This window comes from Chelonus insularis, unplaced genomic scaffold (genome assembly GCF_013357705.1).
Source record: "Chelonus insularis isolate UGA/USDA-ARS -01 unplaced genomic scaffold, ASM1335770v1 contig_25_pilon, whole genome shotgun sequence".
In the NCBI taxonomy this organism is placed as follows: Eukaryota; Metazoa; Arthropoda; class Insecta; order Hymenoptera; family Braconidae; genus Chelonus; species Chelonus insularis.
Window position 1 is genome coordinate 2151420 of NW_023276451.1, and position 22808 is coordinate 2174227.

The window sequence follows — 22808 nt, forward strand, 5'->3', positions numbered from 1 at the left end:
CATGTGTTGCAAACTCTCCATAAATTAGCTTGTTGAACAGTTTTTGTAGTTGTTTCTTTTCCATAATGACAATTCTTTATAAACTATAATGCTGCTATGAAAGCTTTATTTGTGATATTAGAGTTTGTGCCCCCCATCTTCCCTCCTATCTTGTGATTAATTTATATCTTTGTAATTACGGACATTTTCCATTGTTTTTCCATGAACAGCATTACTTTGTAAAATTTTTTTTAAAATTCATTTTTAGACTGCTCTCTCATATTCGTACTTAAGTATATTTTTTTTTTAACCAAGCTGATTGCTTGAGTTGTAAAACTCGACGAATTTTTCGAACGCAGTTCAACACACTACTGTAGGTTTCTATAATGTCTAGCATACTCATTTTTAGTGAGACAAGGATTGTAGCGATCTCGCGCTCAGCCTGTCACTGCTCGCAATGGGCAATCGACTAACATCGGGTGCCGTCGAATTAAGCCATCCCTCGAACAGATGACCCAATTAGGGAACGTGGCCCCACTGCCCGACATTATTGATTCGTAGAGATACACAGAGATCGTGTAGCAGCAAAAGAACAAGTTGCGACACACTCGAGATGTAACAATCAAAGTAAGAGTATCTTATCGCAATTAAGTTACCGAAGTCGGTGAAACACTTACAAGAAGACTAGTTTAGTTTGTGAATTAAGACATCTTCAGGTAATCTCAGGCGAGAGCGAGACAGATGTTTGAAAGAACCAGAAAGACTGGCAGGAGCTATCGTCGTCCATTCGGAGAATTCAACGAAGCGGATACGTGGCAACAAGCGCGAGCCTGCTGTACACCTTATTAATTCTCGCAAGGATTTTGTATCATTTCGACTTTCTCCTTCTCTTCTGGTAATTAACTTTATATCTTACTTTGTTCTCGAGTGACTAACGCCTTAAACTCACAACTCAACAAGAGACTCGAAGGTTCGAGAAACCGTTGTTGACTAAAGTCACGCATTGTTATCGCGTGTACGGCAGACTCAATAATTGTAAACAATGTCTTAACGACCAACATAAATAATCCCTAAGATTTGTACGTTAGAGTACCTTTTAAGTATAACGCTTAATTCAATTGTTACTGTTCAATTATAATAAGGCAAATAATCTTGTAATCGTATGTGGTGTGGCGTTGATATGTCCCGATTTAATTTTACTAAATTACCAATTATCTATACTATTATTATAAATAAACTAGAGGTCCCGCTTGCAGGCTAGTTAATTACTTGACTTATTTCACGTACTATTAACCAGTGGAAGTCTAGTATAAAACTTTCTGGCGCATTACGGGCATTAAAAAAAATTATAATTCAATAGTTTAATTCGTGAGTGGGCAATTCCTGGGGTGTAAGACATCAGGTATAGGTGGCAACAGCTAGCTTGGTGGATTCATTGTCTCATTAGGGAGTAATGTTGTCATTAGCTGTGTACTTTTGCTATTAGGTGGTTTCAAATGCTCTGGGCATAGCGGTAAATCTTTATGATGCTTATGCAATGATTTTAGATAATCTAAATCTACCTTAAAAATATAACCGATTAGTGAATCTTTGAGAATATTTATAATCAAATGATTGATATTATCGAAATCAAATTTTTCAGTTAGGTAGTATTCACTCAGTACATACATGTTTAGATCGAAATCGTCTCTCATAAATTGATTATTAGCTTTGCCACATGTATTGCAACCTTGTGACCACCTCCTCTTATTCCTCTCTCTATAAAATTAAGCATTTCAATATCTCGCCAAACATCAAGTTCTATGTCTGTATATTTGAGGATAGCATCAAAAGCTAGGCCAGGTGCAGTTAGGTAATGTGAAGGATTTGAATAACGCATCTAAACAATTTCTACAAAAATTTTTAAAGATGTCTGGTAATAATTAAACATCAGTTTTCAAATATAATTCTAAATAATCACCTAGACTATTAAGGTGAAACTTATTTCACACAGCGAGTGCATGTTGATGATCGTCATTTGTGCTGTTTGTATCATTCAATTTAGGATGAAGCAATAATTGAGCAGGAAGCTGGGTTTTATTAAGTTTATTCCAAATATCAATATATTCATAGGGAAGAACTTACTCTCGCACTACTAATTTAAACTGTTCAGAATCATTATAGAATCGTTTATTAATATTCTTATTTTCATCATGGAAAAATGGAGCTAATTTTTCAATGCTACGTGCCATGAATCTAAAGGAATCTATGAATCGTAATTTGACCGCAATGTTACGAGTTCTGCTTCTATTGTATTCATTAAATTCTTATTTACCGACAGTCTTTGTGAAAGCTATATATTTTTCCTTGTTAATTGGTAATAGATCAACTCTTCCTTCAAACGATGATAATGAAGCTAATTCTTCAATTAAATAGTGTGAATCGTATCCCGAACGATTGTTAAGAACTATTGTAATAATGTCGGAACACTGATAATTCAAATTACATTTGTTGTGAGCAAGGCCACGATAATAATCAATAAAATAATAATGGTTACGAACTTTTGTTTCATTATTCAAAAAAATTTAATTACAGATGTAACATTTATACCTTTATTATGAGTCTTCTATTGCTGTAAAGTCAATGGTTTCATTGGCACAACATCTTTAATGGTTTTCTTCACATGTTCAGATAATTTTTTTAACTTCTAAGACAAACTGATTAATACAATCATCACCACGTTTGAAATAAAAACTAGATTGAGACTCATCAAATGAACAATGCACGTAGAAAGCAATACTGTATAAAATATGTTTCTGCTTATCATGGTCTCGTTCAAAAATGCATTCAAAATCAGCATAAACAACAAATGGAACTTGTTTTTCACCAACTGATTAATTATTTTGCAATTGTCGATTCAATGTACTAACATTTTTTTTACTAATCGCCAACCATTTATTCTCAGCTTTATCCTTGTGTGGTTCACTTAATGATAAGAGAAGCACATAAGCCTCTTCCATCATTTCTTTTAACTTTTTATAATAGTCACACATTTTTTCTTTTACACATACTTCTTGATTATTGAAACGCTTGTTAATTTATTCGTTATTATTCATGTAATGAACATATAATCGTCATTGCAATTCACATATTAAACATAGGCCGAAACTTGACCAATTTTTTTTGAAAATTACAACTGCAGCTGAAGAACTAGGAATGATAATTGCATACAAGGGAGAAAACTTTGAAGAAACATGATTAAAAAAATTAAAAATAACATCAATCTGGAATCGATCGGATGTCCTAAATTCGCAATGATCAGACAACACATGAAGACAGAAAATCGGGGAGCTTATGAACATGCAAAATTCCTATCATGCAGACGTCCCTTGAAATTGAAATATCTAAAAAAAGTGGTGCATTGCCCCAAATAAGAAGTGATTTGTTTTAAATATTTTTTAGATTTATTCTGTTTCTAAAATCTAAAATCACAACTCAAAATTTTAAACTCACGAACGCAATATTTTAGTTTTCCACAATAAACAATCCTTTAAATCAAATCAACTAAACTAAATCAAATCTTCTTTATCAAAATTTCTAATTGAGCTTAAACTAACGAGTACGAGAGCAAACCAAGCCTCACGTATTTTCTTCTATTCAACAAAATCATTTTAAACAACTACAAATTTACCTTTTCACCCATTACAAGCCCACTCTAGATAACTCCCAAATTCTGCAGAGAGCTTTCGATACTGTAGCTTTCGTCAACTCAGTCCTAGTGGTCTTGGACGTCTTTCAATTTGAATTAAACATCCTTACTGATCTTCACTCTGCTTACTGGAGTCTTCTCTGCTCTTCTCTCCCAAAAAGATGGTAATACTTGGCCCTTCATGGGCACAGCTTGCCATGGACTAACTAGGAGCTCAGTCTGCAATCCACTCTCCAAAATCTTTTATAAACTCGTTCTTCAATTTCTTTCTTCTCTTCATTTTCTTTCCCCTCTGCTCCAAAACGTCTTCAATTTGTCGAATCACATTTTCTATTAGTCGTTATCTTCACGTGACTTCTCACAGATTTTCATATGGAGAGGTCACTTGAAACTAATGTGCACCAACTAAATCCTAATTCCAAAACTTAATATCTAAACTCAAAAATGACCTCTTCCATACTTCCATCTTCTCTTTTGAGTGAGACGTTGCTTTTCGTCCTTTGCTCCACTACAGCCTCCCAACTTTCCTTCCAACAGTCCATGTAGTTAACAGATTTACTTGGGTTATTGAGACTTCATCCACTAAATTTAATTACTAAATGAATTCCTCAGCCTTGGTTTACATCACTTATAATTAATAAATTAATAAATCAATACATATCAATAAGAACTTATAAATACCTATCCTACGCCATAAAATACGAATGAAGATTATTATTTTGCCTAAAACACTCGGAAATAAATTTACATAATTACAATGACTCATGGCTTTAAATAAAATTAATGAAACAATGAATTACATACTTTGGCGTGAAACAGTTTTTATACTATTTTAATGTAGTTTCTTGCAGAACAGAAGTGAGTGCTCTCAAAGTATTATTAAATTTTTTAATAATTTTTAAAGAACTGCTTATTATAATTCAATTATATCGAAGTATCTTCTTATCAGTAACGAGAATCTTATCATCATATGAATGTCGACAAATAAACTATTATGATGTTTGATAGATGATATCATTTTCTCTCCTTTTGTTATATTGTCATTTAATATGAGTAATGACTTAGATAAATAGAGATTATAATGTTGAAAGAGATCATATTACATTTCTTTTCCCTTTGATTTTAACATACTTTCGACAAATCTCGTTTGGTAATGAAAGATGTGGAATTTACGCGAACAGTTGTTAAATAAAATCGCTAAACCACATTTTCTTACAATCAAATATAAAGTTAACTCGGTTACGACATATAATACATTAACTATTGATTTTTCTAAATTTATCGAAATTTTAGAAAAGAATAAATCAGCTTCTTTTTTTTTGTGCTTAATGTGTCATATTAAAGTTTATCGCTCATGTAGATATTGCACTCCTTTCATGCAATATCCTCGTACGTTCATTTTAAAAACATCAAAACGATTTTATTGTATGCCTCAACCTAGTTTATTCACGAAAAAAAATTATTCTTACTTTCAATCAATTATTTGGTTTATCTATAAAGTTCATATAAACGAACTTAATGATACAACTGTACCTCATAATCTACAATATCCTAAACGCCTCATTTATCGCCAAGCTCCACTTTTTCGAATACCTAAACATATCATTGATATGGAGCATTTGAAATACTATCAGTTTATAAACGATAAATTTAAAGGAGGTTCTTTAATGCAACAGAAATCTGGCAAACTCAGTTATATGAGAGTAAGAATATTAGGAGTGAATGCTTTGGGTCTAAGAATGACATTAACAATTGATAACAATCTGGGACCAAATGATGTAAGCATTCCACGACATATGTTCGATTGTTTAGATTTAGCTACACCCTATGTAATCATTAATCGCGATCCATCTATTAATGACTGTGCAATTTATGCATGTGAATTATTGAGTTATCGGAATCTCAACGACAATACAATACATGTAAATCCGTATGTACTTGAAGGATTACATGCAGATCAAGATGGCGATGACTTGAATGTATACTACTTAAAACGAGACAAAGAAATTCCAAGTTTTTTAATGTTGCGAGCAACATCTGAGCTTCTACGGCTTTCGTGGAAGTACGGAAGACGCCGAAACGTTTGCAATCAGAGTAAATATTCATTTGGCCAGTATCATATGCTGTTATTGCAGTTGTACGATAATTACTTTCAAGATAAATCAATGTTATGGAAATCCCTCTCATTCACATATCAGAATGTTTCAGAAAGAGCTAAAGTTTTGATGCAATTGGGTTGTACAATTTGGAGAGATGACATCGATGTGTTCATCAATGTATTACAAAATTTTGGAGCTCGAATTTGTTTATCATTGACAACTGTGAATGAAATGATAAATGGCACAGGTATACTTCTCGATGTTATAAAATCTGGTGCAAAAGGATCGTTGGAGCACATAAAAATGTTTACAAATGTATTGCAAGAACATACTGAAATCGGAAAAAAGAATTACATATGTAATCTTCAACAAAGTTTTAACAATTACGTAAATGCAAGCAAGAGCATTTCATTATTAGGCCAACAATTGTTTATTTTATTATCGGTATTCCAGCCACTGTATCTGTTAAGTAACGACATATACATAAAAAATAATACTCGTATTATAAAAAATGTCTCTAAATGTCTTTTCTATAATAAATGGATTTATCAAATTGAAGCAGTATTTTCCACATTTAATGATCTCAAGCGGCATAAAAAAAGCCAGACACAAATTAATTCTGATTTTGTAATGAGTCCAAATATTTTATTGAAAAAATATAAAATAAACCAGATTTCAAGAAACACCATATCATTCGAACCTAGAAAAATCGAAAATTGTAGAGTGGTAAGATATTTTGATTCTCTAGGAAGAACTGCAGAAATCAACAGTAGTTCAAACTTCATTCTAGCACGACCACATAGTATTCTATACTCGAAGTATGGTAATTATGTTAGTCGTGACTATAGACGACTAGTGTCCATAGACATGTTATATGAGCGTGTTTGTGATTATCTAAAATCAATCAGAAACAGTGATGAGTTGCATAACTATTTGGTTATTGACTCAATAAAAATTATTCCAGTCTTACATAAATTACCGTCCAACTACAAAAATAAGTTTTATTTTCTACGGATAATTTACTGAACTCACGCAACATCATAAAGAGTATATAAAAACAAAAAAAAATTTTTTTTAATGTGCATCAAAAAATTATGTAAATATATACTCGATGCATGAATACATGTCCAGTAATAAGTACAGGAGTTCAAAAATGGGATCTTTTTTTTATTCCTTTCCTTTCTCGTGTTATAAATGTTCAGTATTGATCGTAGCTCAGCAACAAATGAACTCGAAAAAAAACAGGCATTATGACAAATTCTATCAAATTTACAATTTTTTTTTTTCAAATTTCAAAAAGTAATGGCAATTAATCAATATTTCGTTAGTTTGCACATTCAACATAAATGTAGCAATCGATTAGAAATTAAAAATAACTCCAAAAATTTAATTTGTTGATGAGCTAAGATAAATTGTTTAAAAAATAACAGTATTTTCGACATAAACAATTTAATATCTTTAGAACCATTAATTGTAGAGACTTAAGACTGCTTTTATTGGTTCATCTCTTGATCTCTGATGCGTTTTCTTTTTAGATATTCAATACAAGAAAAGCTATTTTTTCATGAACAAACATTTTGCCATGTGGTCGAAAATTTATACTGAGTTTTGCCGTCATTAAAAACAACCTAGTAAACCAAAAACCTATTTACATAAAAAACTACAAAACATATCTGCTCAGGAATCCTAGGGCTCCGACCCACCTGGGACTTTACCAGACGAGACTGTCCTGCAAACACGCGGCTCCCTCAGGTTTAAGGGTGAATTACGTTTGCAGCCATTCAGTCATTCGTTACAGGCGTCTTAAAATTCAAAGGAAAAAAAAGATGACCACGTTCTGCATACGAGCTGCTAAATCACAGCCTAACTCTGGCAAGTAGAAATAAAGAAGAAAGGTTCTGAAGCACTCTAAGTAGAATGCTGCCAGTTCGGTGGACGACACTCCCATCCCCACTACAAAGTAGAGATGAATTTGTGTCAGCCCAAGCAGTTTCACAGGAAGCAAGGGTACATCATAGGTAGGGTATCAAGTATTTATAATATAATAATTCAAATTTTATTTGCTAATTAATACATACCTTTTAATTATTCAAAGATTTTCATGTGATTCACCTCCAGACACAAAATTTTTCAATATTTACTATTGGCACATGCGTGCAGTGTCAGGCTTGGCGTGGTTTGACTTAAGGGCATTGAGGTGACACCTAACGGTTGGCCGTGGCGACATGACTCTCAACGGCTGTACTACCACGCTCGAGGGTAAAAGTAGAAGAGCCGGGGCATGAAGTCCGATTCACACTGGCTGAGCCCGAATGCATCGCCATATTTTCGGCCACTATGCACTGATATGTATGCCCAACTTTTTCTTAGCTACAGGCGTTGCGCTTAAGATGTAAATTGTGCAAGTGAGTGCACAACAACACAGCAAAACATGAAGACATAGATAAAAGATGAACATATATTTAATGCTACGGGCATCAAATATATGTCTATCATGTATTACATAATAATGTTTGACGCCATCGCTTAGCAACGGGGCATGATGGCTGCTACATATACATGTGCTTGTAGCAAATAATTTTCTCGATCGAACGTAATCAACCATTTCTGATTATTTTTAAGTATATATAACATAAGGTATTTAAAGAATCTTTAACGAAAATAGTTAAATACGGCTTTATAAAGTTATTATTCCTATCAAAATCCAATTTTACTCTTACTCAAACATACTTCATTGAATTTAAGCCCTTTACCCATAAATGTATGACAATTATATTCCAAGCGTTTTTTTTCATTAAGGTCTCATAATATTCAGCTGCAATTTCATCGGTTCCGGAATATTCTCTATTGAAGCAAGATAAAAAGTTACTAAGTGGATAATTAATAGACATAGCACGCAAAAACATGATACAATATTGGCCGCACACTTGTAAATCTTTCTGTTGTAGATGTTTGACGGAGTGGCGGAAGTATCAACAATTATTTCGAAGTCTCCTAAGGTGTTCTGGAATAATTGGTAGCAGTCCATAGCTGTCGAAGTAGTAGCCGATGTGATCTCGATTGACGTCCATGGCAACCCAATGTTGCCCTGGTTGTTTGGGCCTATCGGTATTAACTACAAATGCTGTCGGTTTTGTCCACACCTTCGGAATCTTGTCTGCTGGATATACGTCTATTGAATGAGCCGCGATGTACTGAAGAGCTTCTATAATTTGCAGCGTATTCATTACATGCAGTTATTATATATTAAATTTTGCTTGACTGTTAAAGTGGCTGAAGATTTGAGGCGCATTGGTAAATTTTTTTGTAGCCAATTGTTGTATCATCTAAGCAAAGTGAAATGAACATACGATCTCTACGGTTGACGGGACAGTTAACGATGGTTTATCAAGGATGTCGTCGATATTTATAATTTTTTTAAACACAATTTTTTCTGATAGGTGTTTTAACATGAAGTCTCTTGTAATAAATCTGCTTAGTATTCGGTATACTAGCCCTTAAATTATTGTATACAGCTTTGATTGATAATAAGCCATCATACCATGTTGTGATGTCAATAAAATATTTGCTTGTTGTTTTGATTCTGATAATAATGAATAAGCAAATTCAGGAGCAATCATCTAATGGCCAATAATATTAGCTCCTAAAGCAATCAGGGCACTTTCTTTTAGTACAAAAACAGCGTTGTTATTAAAAAATTCCTGTACATACGATTACAAACTTCATCTTGAGAAAAAAAAATGCTTACTACTTGAAACATGTTACACGACAGGCGGCTAGCTTGATACTGAGCTCTTCGTGAACAATATGGCTCTACATTATTAAAAATATACTAAGTTCGAAAGATCCACAATAATTCACAGCGGTGAATCAATTTCAAGTATATTTTTAGCATAAACAATACAATTAATAGTTGAAGCTAAGGCGTCCTCGAAGCATACTTCTAGAGGTACACTGCTATGTCGGATTAAATTCCAATGCGTAGTGCTATTTGCAGAAAGATCGGGTGTCAAATCAAAAGCAAAAAAGCAGTAGCTATTGAAATTGTTGGTGCGATTAATGCCGTTCCCTTCATTACGAAAATGTATGCCTGTTCCTGAGAACTACATGTAATTACAATGAATATACAGAGAAATCTTAGTATAATCTGGTTGGAGAGGTTTCGAAGGAATTGGACGACACGTAATGGGAAAGCAAAGTACTCGGGGATATCTTTACACGTCTCATTATCGAAGAGGCTCCAATTATTTCAACTTTGCATCCAACAGCTGAGGCATTCATTAAACAAAATGAATCTTGAGATTTTGTTGAACGTAGCCATGTTTCAACACTGTTTACTAAAAAATGCTCTTGATTAAATACATCACAATGTAGATCGCCAAGTGAATCAAAATTTCTTCCATATGATAAATATTGACACCGTTTTTTCAAGTTCTCATTTTCACCTTTAACACTATCTATTTTACCAGATATGTCTTGAGACCAGCTAACAGTGCTGAGATGCGAATTTTTTAATTCGCGACCATAATTTAAAAGTGTTTTTATGTATGCTTTAGAAGCATATAAGTTATTAAATGCTGATACACATTTCTGGTTGAAATAGACAGTAACTTAATTGAACATAGAATACGTAAGATCATTTATAGGTCCAACAACAATACTTGACGTCATTTTTTGATCAACCTGTGAGGCCTCACGAGATGTGATTAATGTAATCAATGTATTCATCTTCTTGCTCTTGTACAACGAATTCAATACTTACGAATTTTGTGGATATAAGTTTTTTTTTTTTTTCAAAAATCCAAAAATCCATAACTTAAAAACTGTTAATCATTTCAAAAAATTAAAAACCTTAATCAAAAAATCATCCTTCATTTTTGTCCCTCCAACTAACCAGCCAAATATCAAAAGAGCACTATTCAATGAAATGCTGAAGTTCACATTTCCAAACAACCAAATCAAGGTCCTCAATACAACTAAAATTACACCCAAAACGCGAGATGAAATCAAACAAATTCTAATAGAAAATCACGATAGCAAGTTATCTGGACATTGTGGTTTTAATAAGACTTACGCAAAGATCAAAGAAAGATATTTTTCGTCTCACATGAAGTCAGATATTAGAAAACATATAAAATCTTGTCACTCGTGTCAGATTAACAAAGTTAACTTCAAACCTATAAAACAACCAATGGAAATCACGACCACTTCCGAAAAACCTTTCGATAGATTAACTATTGATGTAGTCAGACCTCTACAACTTACAGAAGCTGGAAATAAATTTGATTGATCAAGGCACTGACTTCACATCTAAATTAATTAAAGAACTTAGTAATATATTTAAGACTAAACATCTTACCACTACTCCCTACCATCCTCAAACTAACGGCGCATTGGAACGATCACACTTAACACTAAAGGATTATCTCAAACATTATATCAAAAAGGATCAAAGTAATTGGGATGAATATCTTCCATTCGCGATGTTTAGTTACAATACATCAATACACAAGTCTACTAATTTCTCTCCCTACGAATTACTTTTTGGTCATAAAGCCTATCTACCATCTTCAATCACTTAAGATCCCAAGTTTCACTATACCTATGATGATTACGTTAGATCATTACAATATAAATTAAACTCATCATTTAAGATAGTCCGAGATAATATAATATCTTCCAAAGAAAAAAGTAAACTGAATCATGATCAGCATACAAATCCCAAAACCTTCAAAGAAAATGACTTCGTATGTATTTACTAAAACCAAACAAAAGTAGGACTTTCAAAAAAATTATCTAGCAACTTTAAAGGACCTTTTAAAATTATTAAAGTATATCCAAACAAAACTGTTGATATTCAAGTAGGAAAGAAAATAATTAGATACCACACTAATATTCTCAAACACTATTATTCAGATGGATCTAATGAATCTTACAATCTTGCAATTCCTTCTACCCCTAATTCCTCTAACAGATCAATTTTATAAAAATGAACCTCTAACTCAATCTAGTGGTATATTCTTCAACATGAAAGAAACTGCTAGACTCTCGAGCTCAAAATTAACATTACTAACTCACCTCAATTTTACTCATCTAACTAACTTTAGAACTGTCCTACTGAATAATTTCGACAAATCCAAAAACATTTGTAATAAAATCACTAGCAAACCAGTTGAACATACTCCTCTTTTTTATCATTGTGATAAAACTTTAATAATAATTGAAAATGAGATAAGCAATGTGAACCTAGAACACGAAATCCTTAAGCAAATGATCAAAACTAAACCCTTAAGAGATCGACGGGGATTAATCAATCGTGTATCATATGCCCTGAACTGGTTATTCGGTACACCAGACGCCGATGACGCAAAATGTTATACAGACAGCATAAACGCTCTTCTAAATGATGATACTCAAACACAAACTCATCTCAAAGCTCAAGTACAGATAATTTCTAGCACAATTAAAAATTTTAATAGCTCATTAAACTCATTGAAAAACCAAGAGATTACAATGAACGAAAACGTCGAAAAACTCAATGATTTCATGGACAATACTGATGATTAGATTCACAAACTCATATTTGAAATTTCTCTAAATGAACACCTCACCACCCTTTCTGCTCTTCCAAATAAAGCCAATAGAGAATTCAGCCAAACGATCGAAGCTATCAACTTTAGCAAACATAATATATTATTACCTTTAATTATTATCCTCGAAATGTTATTAGATAAATTGAAAAAATATAAAGGTAGCTATGATTCAATCGTCGAACCAAACCCCACTAACATTCTTACTTTATATTATTTAATTAGAGTAGATTTAATCTTTCACGAAAATAGTATTATCTTTGCCTCAAAATTACCTCTGGTAAATAAAAACATCTACGATCTTTATTAACTAATCCCAACACCAATTCAACATGATAACTCCTCTATTTTCTCTTACATCCAACCCACTTTCCCACATCTCCTAATTTCTATTTCCAAAACCCAGCATACTTTTTTGCAAGATTTGTCAGATTGTCACGAATACGCTGAGGGAAAGTACATTTGCTTTAACGTGCACACTCTGAAAGCTGTGGACTCCTCTAACTGCGAACTTCAACTGCTATCTCTTCGTCTTCACCAAATACCTCAAGAATGCTCCACTAAAATTATAGGAGCCAACATCGAGACCTAGACATACATAGGTCACAACAGCTGGATCTATATTCTTTACAAACCTTCAACCTTAACCGTGGTCTGCTATGAGAATGACAAAATAGAAGACGTCATTCTCCGTCAAACTGGAATCCTCCATCTTCAAAGTCATTGTAAAGGCTACACCGATTTATTCGTATTAGAATCTAATGACTATGCGAATAAAAATATCACCTATATCGTACCATCTCTAAGAATAATCGAAGACGACTGCTGTATTTCTCTCTATGAATCAACAATAAATCCTCCAGAAAATTTACAACCAGTGAGACTCACCAATATCGACCTTACTGATTTAAAAGTTGCCAACAAGAAGCTCAATGAATTCGACGAAATCATCACTGCAAGACTCAACCAACCTTCCATACTATCCCATATCAGTTGGTACACCATACTATTAAGTGCACTGAGCGCCATCGTATTCATCATCATCCTCATCAATTGCTGTCGCTGCTGTGGATTTCTAAATTGTTTAAATAGAATCTGTTGTATCACCAGAAGTCTACCAAACGGCGAAATACTATCTCCGACGATCAAAAATTTCATCAATTGCAACTTCGATTCAGACTTAAGGCAAGAACACGCAGCAACTTCCAGAGACATCGTAATCTACGAACAACCAACCACATCATCAAGAAGCAAGTCACTACTCCCGAACATTCCGGAGTCTACCGAAGAAGATGAACCACATCAACACCAACTCTGTCGAAGAAGCACCACTCCACTTTGAAATTTAAACTCTTTTTATTACTTCATATAAATAATTATTATTTTAAAAATTCATTTTAAGAGTATTGAACACTACCGTGTCCATACTAAAAAAAGGGAGGTGTTATATACCTTACCTATATACTTATAATTTTAAAGAAACATTAGTTTTATAGTTTTAGAAAGTTAAGATTTCTCCACAGGGAAAACCTAGTTTTTATATGCATTCCAAGTCCTTCACCGAAAACCCTTTTATATATCATCTCTGATTTCTAAAATATGAACCTTAGACTCATCCCGATTTCTCCAACTTTCCCTTACATAAAAACACTTCTTTTAACCCTACAAGCTAGATTTCAACCCCTCTCCTGGATCTTCGGGTCAGCCCTTTAAATAAAGCTCCTTCCTTCAATATCCAGAGACTTACTTAGAATCTATCATCTGAACTACTCAGATCTTCTAAATCGCTCATACAACAAATATTCTGTAATATCCTGTACCTATTTACTTGACAATAAACGAATAGAAATAAATAAAATATCGTCGAGTCATTGAGGAATACAACATTATGTAGAAATAAATTTCTGTCAATAGGTGTTGCTCATCTATCGTAATAACAATTAGAGTCATATACAAATTAGTATGAATGAGAGTATTTTTTTCTTGTCCTAAAATCTATTTTCTAATACAAGTATTGAAAAATAAAAATTATTTCTATTATTTTTAAATAGTCTGTCCTTTTTATTGAATCGAATTTATGGTTTAACAATATTCTCTGTAGAGATTTTATTATGCTTCCTGATTACCTTGAAAGCGTTTCAAAGACAAAATAGGTATGAATCGTCTTGTGGGTGTTTTAGGTGTAAAATTAAAAGCAAGAAAGTTAGTCATTTTCTTGCATTTCCGTATAAAAGAATATTAGATTTGCGAACAACTAAAAAAACAATCATGCAAGAGAAGCAAGTTTTTGTAACCGGCCAACCTATCGATGGAGTTGAAAGACCAACAGACCTTTCTCGAATTGTCATTAATTTTATTGAAAGTACTGGTATTGATTCGCAAATATCTTCATAATGTAAATAAAAAAATTCGGAGCACTAAACCGCCATTCTATACATGTCGCTTACCTCGATCAGTTATTGATTATAAATATTGGAAAGTTTCGGAATTTAAAAATTAGCTTTTGTACTATTTCCTGATGATTTTACGCCTAATAATGCTTAGACATTATTATAATCACCATAAAAAATTAGTACTAGGTGTATGTTTGTTAAGTTAAGGGAGTATATTTCCGGAAATGATCGAAAAAGCATCTAAGTTACTAAATAAATATGTGCGAGATTTTCAAAAACTAAATGGTCTCCAATACATGACGTGTAACTTGCATCAATTACTCCATTTACCGGATATAGTACATCAGCTAGGCCCATTACACATTACATGTTTTCCATACGAAACCATAAATGGGATATTAAAAAGATTGGTTCATGGAAATAGATACGCTTAATTGCAAATAGAAGAGGTTTTGTCAAGGTGCTTCATCATAGCATAATTAAAACGGACTGAGTTACATCCAGCGAGTGAAATTGCTACATGTTGTGATTAATTAGAAAAAAAAATTGTCATTTCAAACTTAATTTTATCGTGCATGGATTGGCAATAGTTGGTAAAATTTCTTTTATTGAAAATTTATCAAATAGCGTAAAAAAAGCATTAGTAACATCTAGCATAGAAGATCATAATAGACCACATTTATTTAATCAACTTTATAAACAGCGAATTGTTTATGATTCTAAAAATTATCGACGTAAAAGAAAAACAATTTCATATGTAGTAAAATATGAGTGTCGTGATGAAATACAAATAGGAACTATTCAAACTTTCTTACAAATATTTTACAATGCAAATGTAATAATTTGTACATTTGTCACTATGAACCAAATTATTATTCAACGATTAATTAATGTAATATTTTAAGAACGACAGTAACAGGTGAAACACTTGACTCGATATATATATGTAAAGAATTGGAAGATTCCTGTAAATATTTGCGATTTTATAAGAATATTTTTTTGTATTAAAAATGATGATGAAATTAATACTTTCTTTGTTATTGATGCTGTAAATACCTTGGAGTATCATTAACTTAGATTTAACTTTATATTCAATATAACCGTATATGTACACATTTCTTAAATGTCAATGAACTGAAAAATCGATAAATACTCTGAATTGAATAAGATACAAAACGTTCCAAAATTGGAACAAACTGGATTTTTTTTGAGAATTTCATTTTTTTTTCCATGTGAAAAATTCTGCCAAAAAATTCCAAATTTATACCGCTCCGTCGCAACGGTGGCATCAAAATTTGCAACTCCGGTGGCATGCTTCTGAAACAGATTTTTTCTACAAGGGTAGTCATTATTGAGTTCAGAACACTTGTAAGATCTGGTTTTGGTGGCTAAAGTCATCTTAGTCTTCAAGAGTCAATATCGAGAGATCCTGGTATCCAGAGACAACGTCCCTAAGAGTTTACTGAGTTCCAGAGGTTGCAGTGATCCAGTCTGTTTGAAAGCAGAGACGCTGAACCAGACTAGACAAATCCAGGCGAAATCTAGAGAACCTGAGACACCGATTCACTAGGAATGCAGCTAACGACAGATGTACACGTAAGTTCAGCCAATTACCCAGAATGCTTGAGAATGTGTCTGACTCACTATCTTGTCTTGAAAAGTAATTTTTATTAGATAGCTCAAGTAAGTCATTTCGAAGTAGTACCTTAAATGTCTGTTGTCTAAGTTTTCACGTATCTGAGGTCCAGCGTTCAGTACTCTACTGCTTCGTTCATTTATCAATGTATTAATGAGAATTTGAGTCCAATATGTAAATGTATCTTTATAAAATTAATGTAAGTCAAATATTGATCAACCTGATAGATTCTTCTAACTATAATAAATATTAAGTCGAATTATGAATGTATTTCTTTAGTAGGATAGGTCGCACTGTGCCTTATAATTTTCAGAAAAAAGCTGAACTGAATCCACATGCTTTGATTGGTTACTTTGTTCAATAGTTTACGGCCATCATAGTTGTTCCACCATTTCCGGCCGAACTTGCTTATTTGGGTATTCAAGTCGTAGACTTCCTATGTTGTTTCAAGTCTCAGAATAGAAAAGTCTATAGTACTTTTTTCTGAGAAAACGTTTTGGCTACTTCTTCTCACAAAATGAAGACGTATACACGAAGAACATCACAAATATTTAAATATGATAAAATAATTGAAAACATGTATAAAAAAATAATCACAGATAAATGTTATTCTTAATTATCAACCTGTGCTATACTTGCAGCTAGAAATGTGGATGTAGAAAAAATTGATACTAAAGTTGTAAATTATTAGATTATACTACTGAAAAACCGTATACACGTGTAGACAGTACTGAAAATTGTGATAATGGCAATATTGACAATGCTATATTACCGGAGTATTTGAATACATTTAATCTATCCAATTTTCCACCTTATAAACTTATTCTGAGAAAATATTGTGTAGTTAAGTTTGCTCAGAAATTTCAATATTAGTGAATGTTCATGTAATTTATTGCAGAGTTGAAAGAAGCACTGCAGATTATTTGATGGATTCCCTAGGATTAGTTTTATCTACAGTGCCTGGCAGCGTTGGTAGATGTCCAATCTCCATTTACCCACAAATTCTTATGGGTCTTTAGATGATGGCCACACTAGATTCTCATCGGCAAACAAAAAAACTTAATTCATGTGTATGAAATATATGATTATACAACAATATAGATTGTTTGCACTTACAGATCTGTTTGCAAGCGTTTTAATTTGAGTAAAGCAACTGATTGGAGAACCGTTTAGAGATTTGTAGGAGCTTTATATAAGTATTTTCAAACTTTCATCAAGTGGCCTAGTAATCAAGACGTTCTGGTAACTTCAACTTATGTTCAAGGAAGATTCGGATTTTCAGCAGTAATATGGGCAGTTGATGGAACCAGTAGCTATTGCGGCATCATATGTAAGTGCACTCAATTATATTAATAGGGAAGGAAGGCATACTATACAGAATCAAGTAATTATCAACGCATTTTTTTATTAGTTTTTATGAGGTCAAACATGAGCAATAATTTGTCGTAAAATCACATCACAAGATTTTCATCCAGAATAATTTATATAGAAATTATGTTTGTTCGGGTTATTTACGAACCCACCTTGAAATTTACCTACGTTTATGCCGGCAACGTAGGATCTGTTCACGATTCAAGAGTTTTTCGGGATTCCAGGATTCGTGTACTTCTGCTAATTTTCGACAAGATAGTCATTTGCTAGGTGATCAAGCTTATATATTGCAACCGTGTGTAATACTGCCGTACAGAAATGATCGACACTTGGATAATGCTAAACTTCATTATAGTGGAGTCTATTTATCAGCACGCATGATGGTTGAGCGATCAACTGGATTATTGAAAGGACGATTTCGAAGTCTGCTGGATAAAACCGGATCTGCCTTTCAGACGAACGGATTTAATACCATACTATATTGTTGCGAGCTGCATTTCGTATCATATTTGCATTTTGCAGAGTGATTTGATTGATATTGCAATAATCATTAATAACAACTTTGGAAATCCACGCCATGTGCCTTAAGTTATGATTAATGCCTTGCGAATGAGACGTGTTGACAAGAGAAATCGAATAATGAATGACATTGATGTATAATAAGGTTTCCAATTTCGATCGCATGGAATTAATATTTGAGAAAATTCCTCGTTGATGGTATATCAGCATCAACTTATATCAACCATCGACTACTGGGTCGGTAAGTTAGAAGAGTTTCATGATGCTGTCATCTGCCTAACAAATTTGAATTGATCACAAATTTATGTTTTTCAACACATAATTAGAGGATCACTATCTTTAATTCAAGGACTTCCTGGAGTTGATAAAACTATTATAATCATCTATCGACAAGTGAAGCAAAATGGTGGTCTAGTTTTAGTACACGCACTATCAAATACTGCAGTAGATCGAGTAACAGAAAAAATCTATAAATTAAATCTTAAAGCTGTAAGACTCTGTGCTAAGTCTAGAGGAACTATAGATTTATTTGTTTTTTCAGTACTTAGAGATTGTTTTACTAAATGTGATTTTGAATTAGAAAATTAGTTTCAGTATAATAATGAGGGGGGTTCTAGCCTATCCTACCATATTGACCGAGCGACCCTGATCGGTAAGTTACCCACCGGGTCGGCAATTTACAGACTGTGGGTGTAGTTGCCGATTTTTCCGCTAATTTTTACTAATATCCCTCATTATGTAACGCTGCTGTTGTGGCAGGTGCAAGATTTTTATATTAGATAGAAAAAATGTAATCTACTACATTCATCTGTAAGTATGTTGTAATATTCAATAGGAATGATAATTATGAAACATTAGAAACTAAAATACTTTACTTATATCTCGATGATTACTATAGATTCTATATATTTCTGTATATTGAAATTTGAGGTTTATGATCCTTTTACTTAGTTATTTTTATGGAAATAATAATAATGAAATATTAAAAAGTAAAATATTTTTACTTATATCCACATGATCACTATATATTCAATTCATTTTCTTTTTATATAGAAATTTAAGGTTAATGACCACCTTTAACTTCATAATATGAAGTTTAATTTTGAAAACATCATTTTATTGTCTTTTCATTAAATAGATGATCATGTAATTGTTAAATCAAAATTCTTTTCTATGTATCTTTCTTTTCATGATGTATACCATCAGTATGGTTGGTAAAGCTACAACAATTTTTTTTATCTCTATATTATTATTATTATCACTTTTCATACTTAAATTTTAGGTTAATAATATCTACATTTTGGAATAAAAAATTAAATTTTCCAGGACATCTATATCTACATAGCCTATTGATTAGATAAATTTTTAAAGTTGTCAAAAGAAATTCCTGTAAATGCATCTTCTTCATTCATGTCTAACGCTATTAGTTTTCATGTAGTGGTGAAAGCTGAAAGAATGCCTTTATCTATACGACCACGTGCTAGACAACGTGTATTTGTTTTGATGCTGGTACGTAACCGGCATAAACAGGAACAAAGGTAGAGCATAGTATACAGTATAGCTTAGGAAAAAGATACGATACAGGTAGGTTCGCCACAAAAGGTTTAAGGATCGTTCTCTTTCTGACCAGTGCCAGGAAACCATTACAGTGTACTATTGAAGTTCATAAGACAAAAAATAGTATAACATTAATTAAAATTTTTAGTGACTTTCATTTAATAATATAAAACTCTTGTGAGTCAAAGAAACTAAACGATAAAGTGAAAAAATATTTTTAACTTATATAAGTGATAAACAGAAAATTATTAAAGTAGGTAACCGTTGTCAACAATAACTTTTGTTACATTTTTATACTTTTTTATTCAAAGTTTCTAAATAATTTCACTAATATTTTGTGAATTTTCAATCGACATCTTTGACAATTGTCATAAAAATTTTTATAATTTTTTTAAAATATAAATTTAATTTGTGAAGTAATCTAATTGTCTCATACTTAATCATTTTAAATATTGAATAAATATAATCAAGATTTAATTTTTTTAGATGGAACCAGAAATCGGTTTTGAAATGGGTGTGAAAGTTATTGTGCCCAGACAATGGGAAAGCTACGTAGCAGGCAACAGTCTTGTTGATAACATTTTTCTTAAAATGAAAAACTGGAAGGCAGCAACAGGAGCATTAAAGAACTTCACGTACCAATGTCATGACGCAATCGTCACGCTTATCATCGATCCAAATATGAAACTGTGGATTTTTGCTGGAGTGATGAATTTTAATAATGGGATTGTCACCGCGGAGAATTTCAACCCACAACATGTCATTGAAAAAACATCCATTCCATACAGCGTAGAAAGGTATGAAAATTATCACAATTTATATTATTTTTTATTAAGAAATATTTATTTTTATTCTAATTATTAAATGTTTTTCTTTTCAGTACATACATCTAGCCATGGTATTTTTTTTATTTAGTAACTGTTCCATTTTAATGGATATAAATTTTATCCCACTTCGCAAAAAAATTTGCAACCAGAAGCCACTTTATCATGTTTTAATAATAATCTTAATCATGGTGATAATAACGTCGACGAACACAATGAAAATTATAGCGGCGTTAATGGAGACACAGAGAGTGATGGTGATCGCTGAATATTTTATTATATAATAATCATTATTAATATTATATTGTGTGTGTGTCTGGTTTTACATTATAATAGAACAATTTTTTAAATTATTTGCCCATTATATCTATTATCAAATTTTACGTGTGTGCTTTAAAGATATATATCAAGTTTTTATTGTGTGTTGTATGTCTTAAAATATTTCTATAAGAATTATTATCATATGGTCTTAAATTAAAATATATAAACATTTTTGCTCAATATAATTACTTTTATATATTATATAAAGTCTTATAGGCTTTTTGTGTGTTCCAATGAAGAAAAGGTTATATATTTAATGATTATATGTTCTTAATTTAAAATATATAAACATTTTTGTTTGTTCTGACTTCGAGTCGGCTGGACGAGCAAACTAAAAAACTAGTGGACTGTAATAATTGAGAGCAGAATAAGAACAAAGGTTGGATGCTAGAAGGTTCCTTCAAAATGATTCACAAACACCAATTTGTCTAGGTTTTGATGGTTTTTATTCAACAATAATACTTAACATAATTAATAGAACTTAATAATCACTACATATATTTAAGTTGACTGTACAGTAATTGTTTGTACACGTATGAATTGTCTGATGGTTATTTTTTCACCAAAAAAATTGGTCTCAAAAAACAGTGAATAGCAACATTCACAGTATACACCAGAGTTGTTCGTGGGTGCGATGTATATGTGAATGTCCGTGAGGCACTATGGCGTCGACGCCAGTTCAGCTTCGCGCCTAAAGACACTACAACTGAATATACTGGACCACTGGCACTGATGAGAGTAATTTTGATTATTCCTGACTAACTGACTTGGGCCCCTCCAAGTCAGAACATTGTTCAATATGATTATTTTTATATATTATATAAAGTTTATAGGCTTTTTGTGTGTTTCAATAAAAAAAAAATTTGATTACTTTGAATATTTTATTCATGATCTCTCTATTTTGATATTCCATAAAACTTTTTTATTTTAAGAAAATAACTTGCATGAAAATTGAATTTCCCAATAATTTAATGACATTAAACTACTTTAGCTAGAACTTTTTTGTATTCAATTTCTATGATGATTTTAGTTTATCATCTTACTCAATTTTATAATTCATATTTAAAAGTGTCTTCTTTTTTGATATTTCGGAAAATCATTTGAATGTTACAAATTTGAAATGAAATTGTTCTGACTTGGAGGGGCCCAAGTCAGTTAGTCAGAAATATTAAAAAATTGTTAATGCCGGACTTGTCCACCGGCGCGTCAGTCAACTCACTGGACCAATCATCGGGAAGTATTTCCCTCATGGCCCAGCAGGCAACTCTACGGCCCTAGTGACGCCAACAAGCACGCGGTCGAGCACTTGTGGCGTCAGTTAGCTCCAGGCAATCACGCGGTCATCTCTGTATAACTTTTCGCAGTCGAATCGCAGATTTTTCAGTCAGCTCACCTTTTGTAGTTACAAGTACGGTCAAATAGATTCAGACAACTCTCACGAAGATACGTGAATCATCAAATTACTCTCATCAGTGCCAGTGGTCCAGTATATTCAGTTGTAGTGTCTTTGGGCGCGAAGCTGAACTGGCGTCGACGCCATAGTGCCTCACGGACATTCACCTATACATCGCTCCCCCGAACAACTCTGGTGTATACTGTGAATGTTGCTATTCACTGTTTTTTGAGACTATGTTATTTGGTGAAAAAATAACCATTAGACAACTCATAAGTGTACAAACAATTATGGTACAGTCAACTCAACTATATGTAGTGATTATTAAATTCTATTGAGTATATTAAGTGTTATTGTTGAATAAAATCTATAAAACCCAAGCAGTTCAGTGTTAATAAACTATTTTTTGGAACCTTCTAGCATCCAACCTTTGTTCTT

At 32.4% G+C, this 22808-nt stretch overlaps 1 protein-coding gene across 1 annotated transcript; it reads left to right on the plus strand.

The window, feature by feature from the left end:
- The first annotated feature begins 4787 nt into the window (after positions 1-4787).
- LOC118064850 (uncharacterized) lies at positions 4788-7504 on the plus strand. The gene has a single exon (NM_001414568.1). It carries the CDS (start codon positions 4828-4830, stop codon positions 6790-6792), a length of 1965 nt encoding a protein of 654 aa, NP_001401497.1. The 5' UTR covers positions 4788-4827; the 3' UTR covers positions 6793-7504.
- The last annotated feature ends 15304 nt before the right edge of the window (positions 7505-22808 follow it).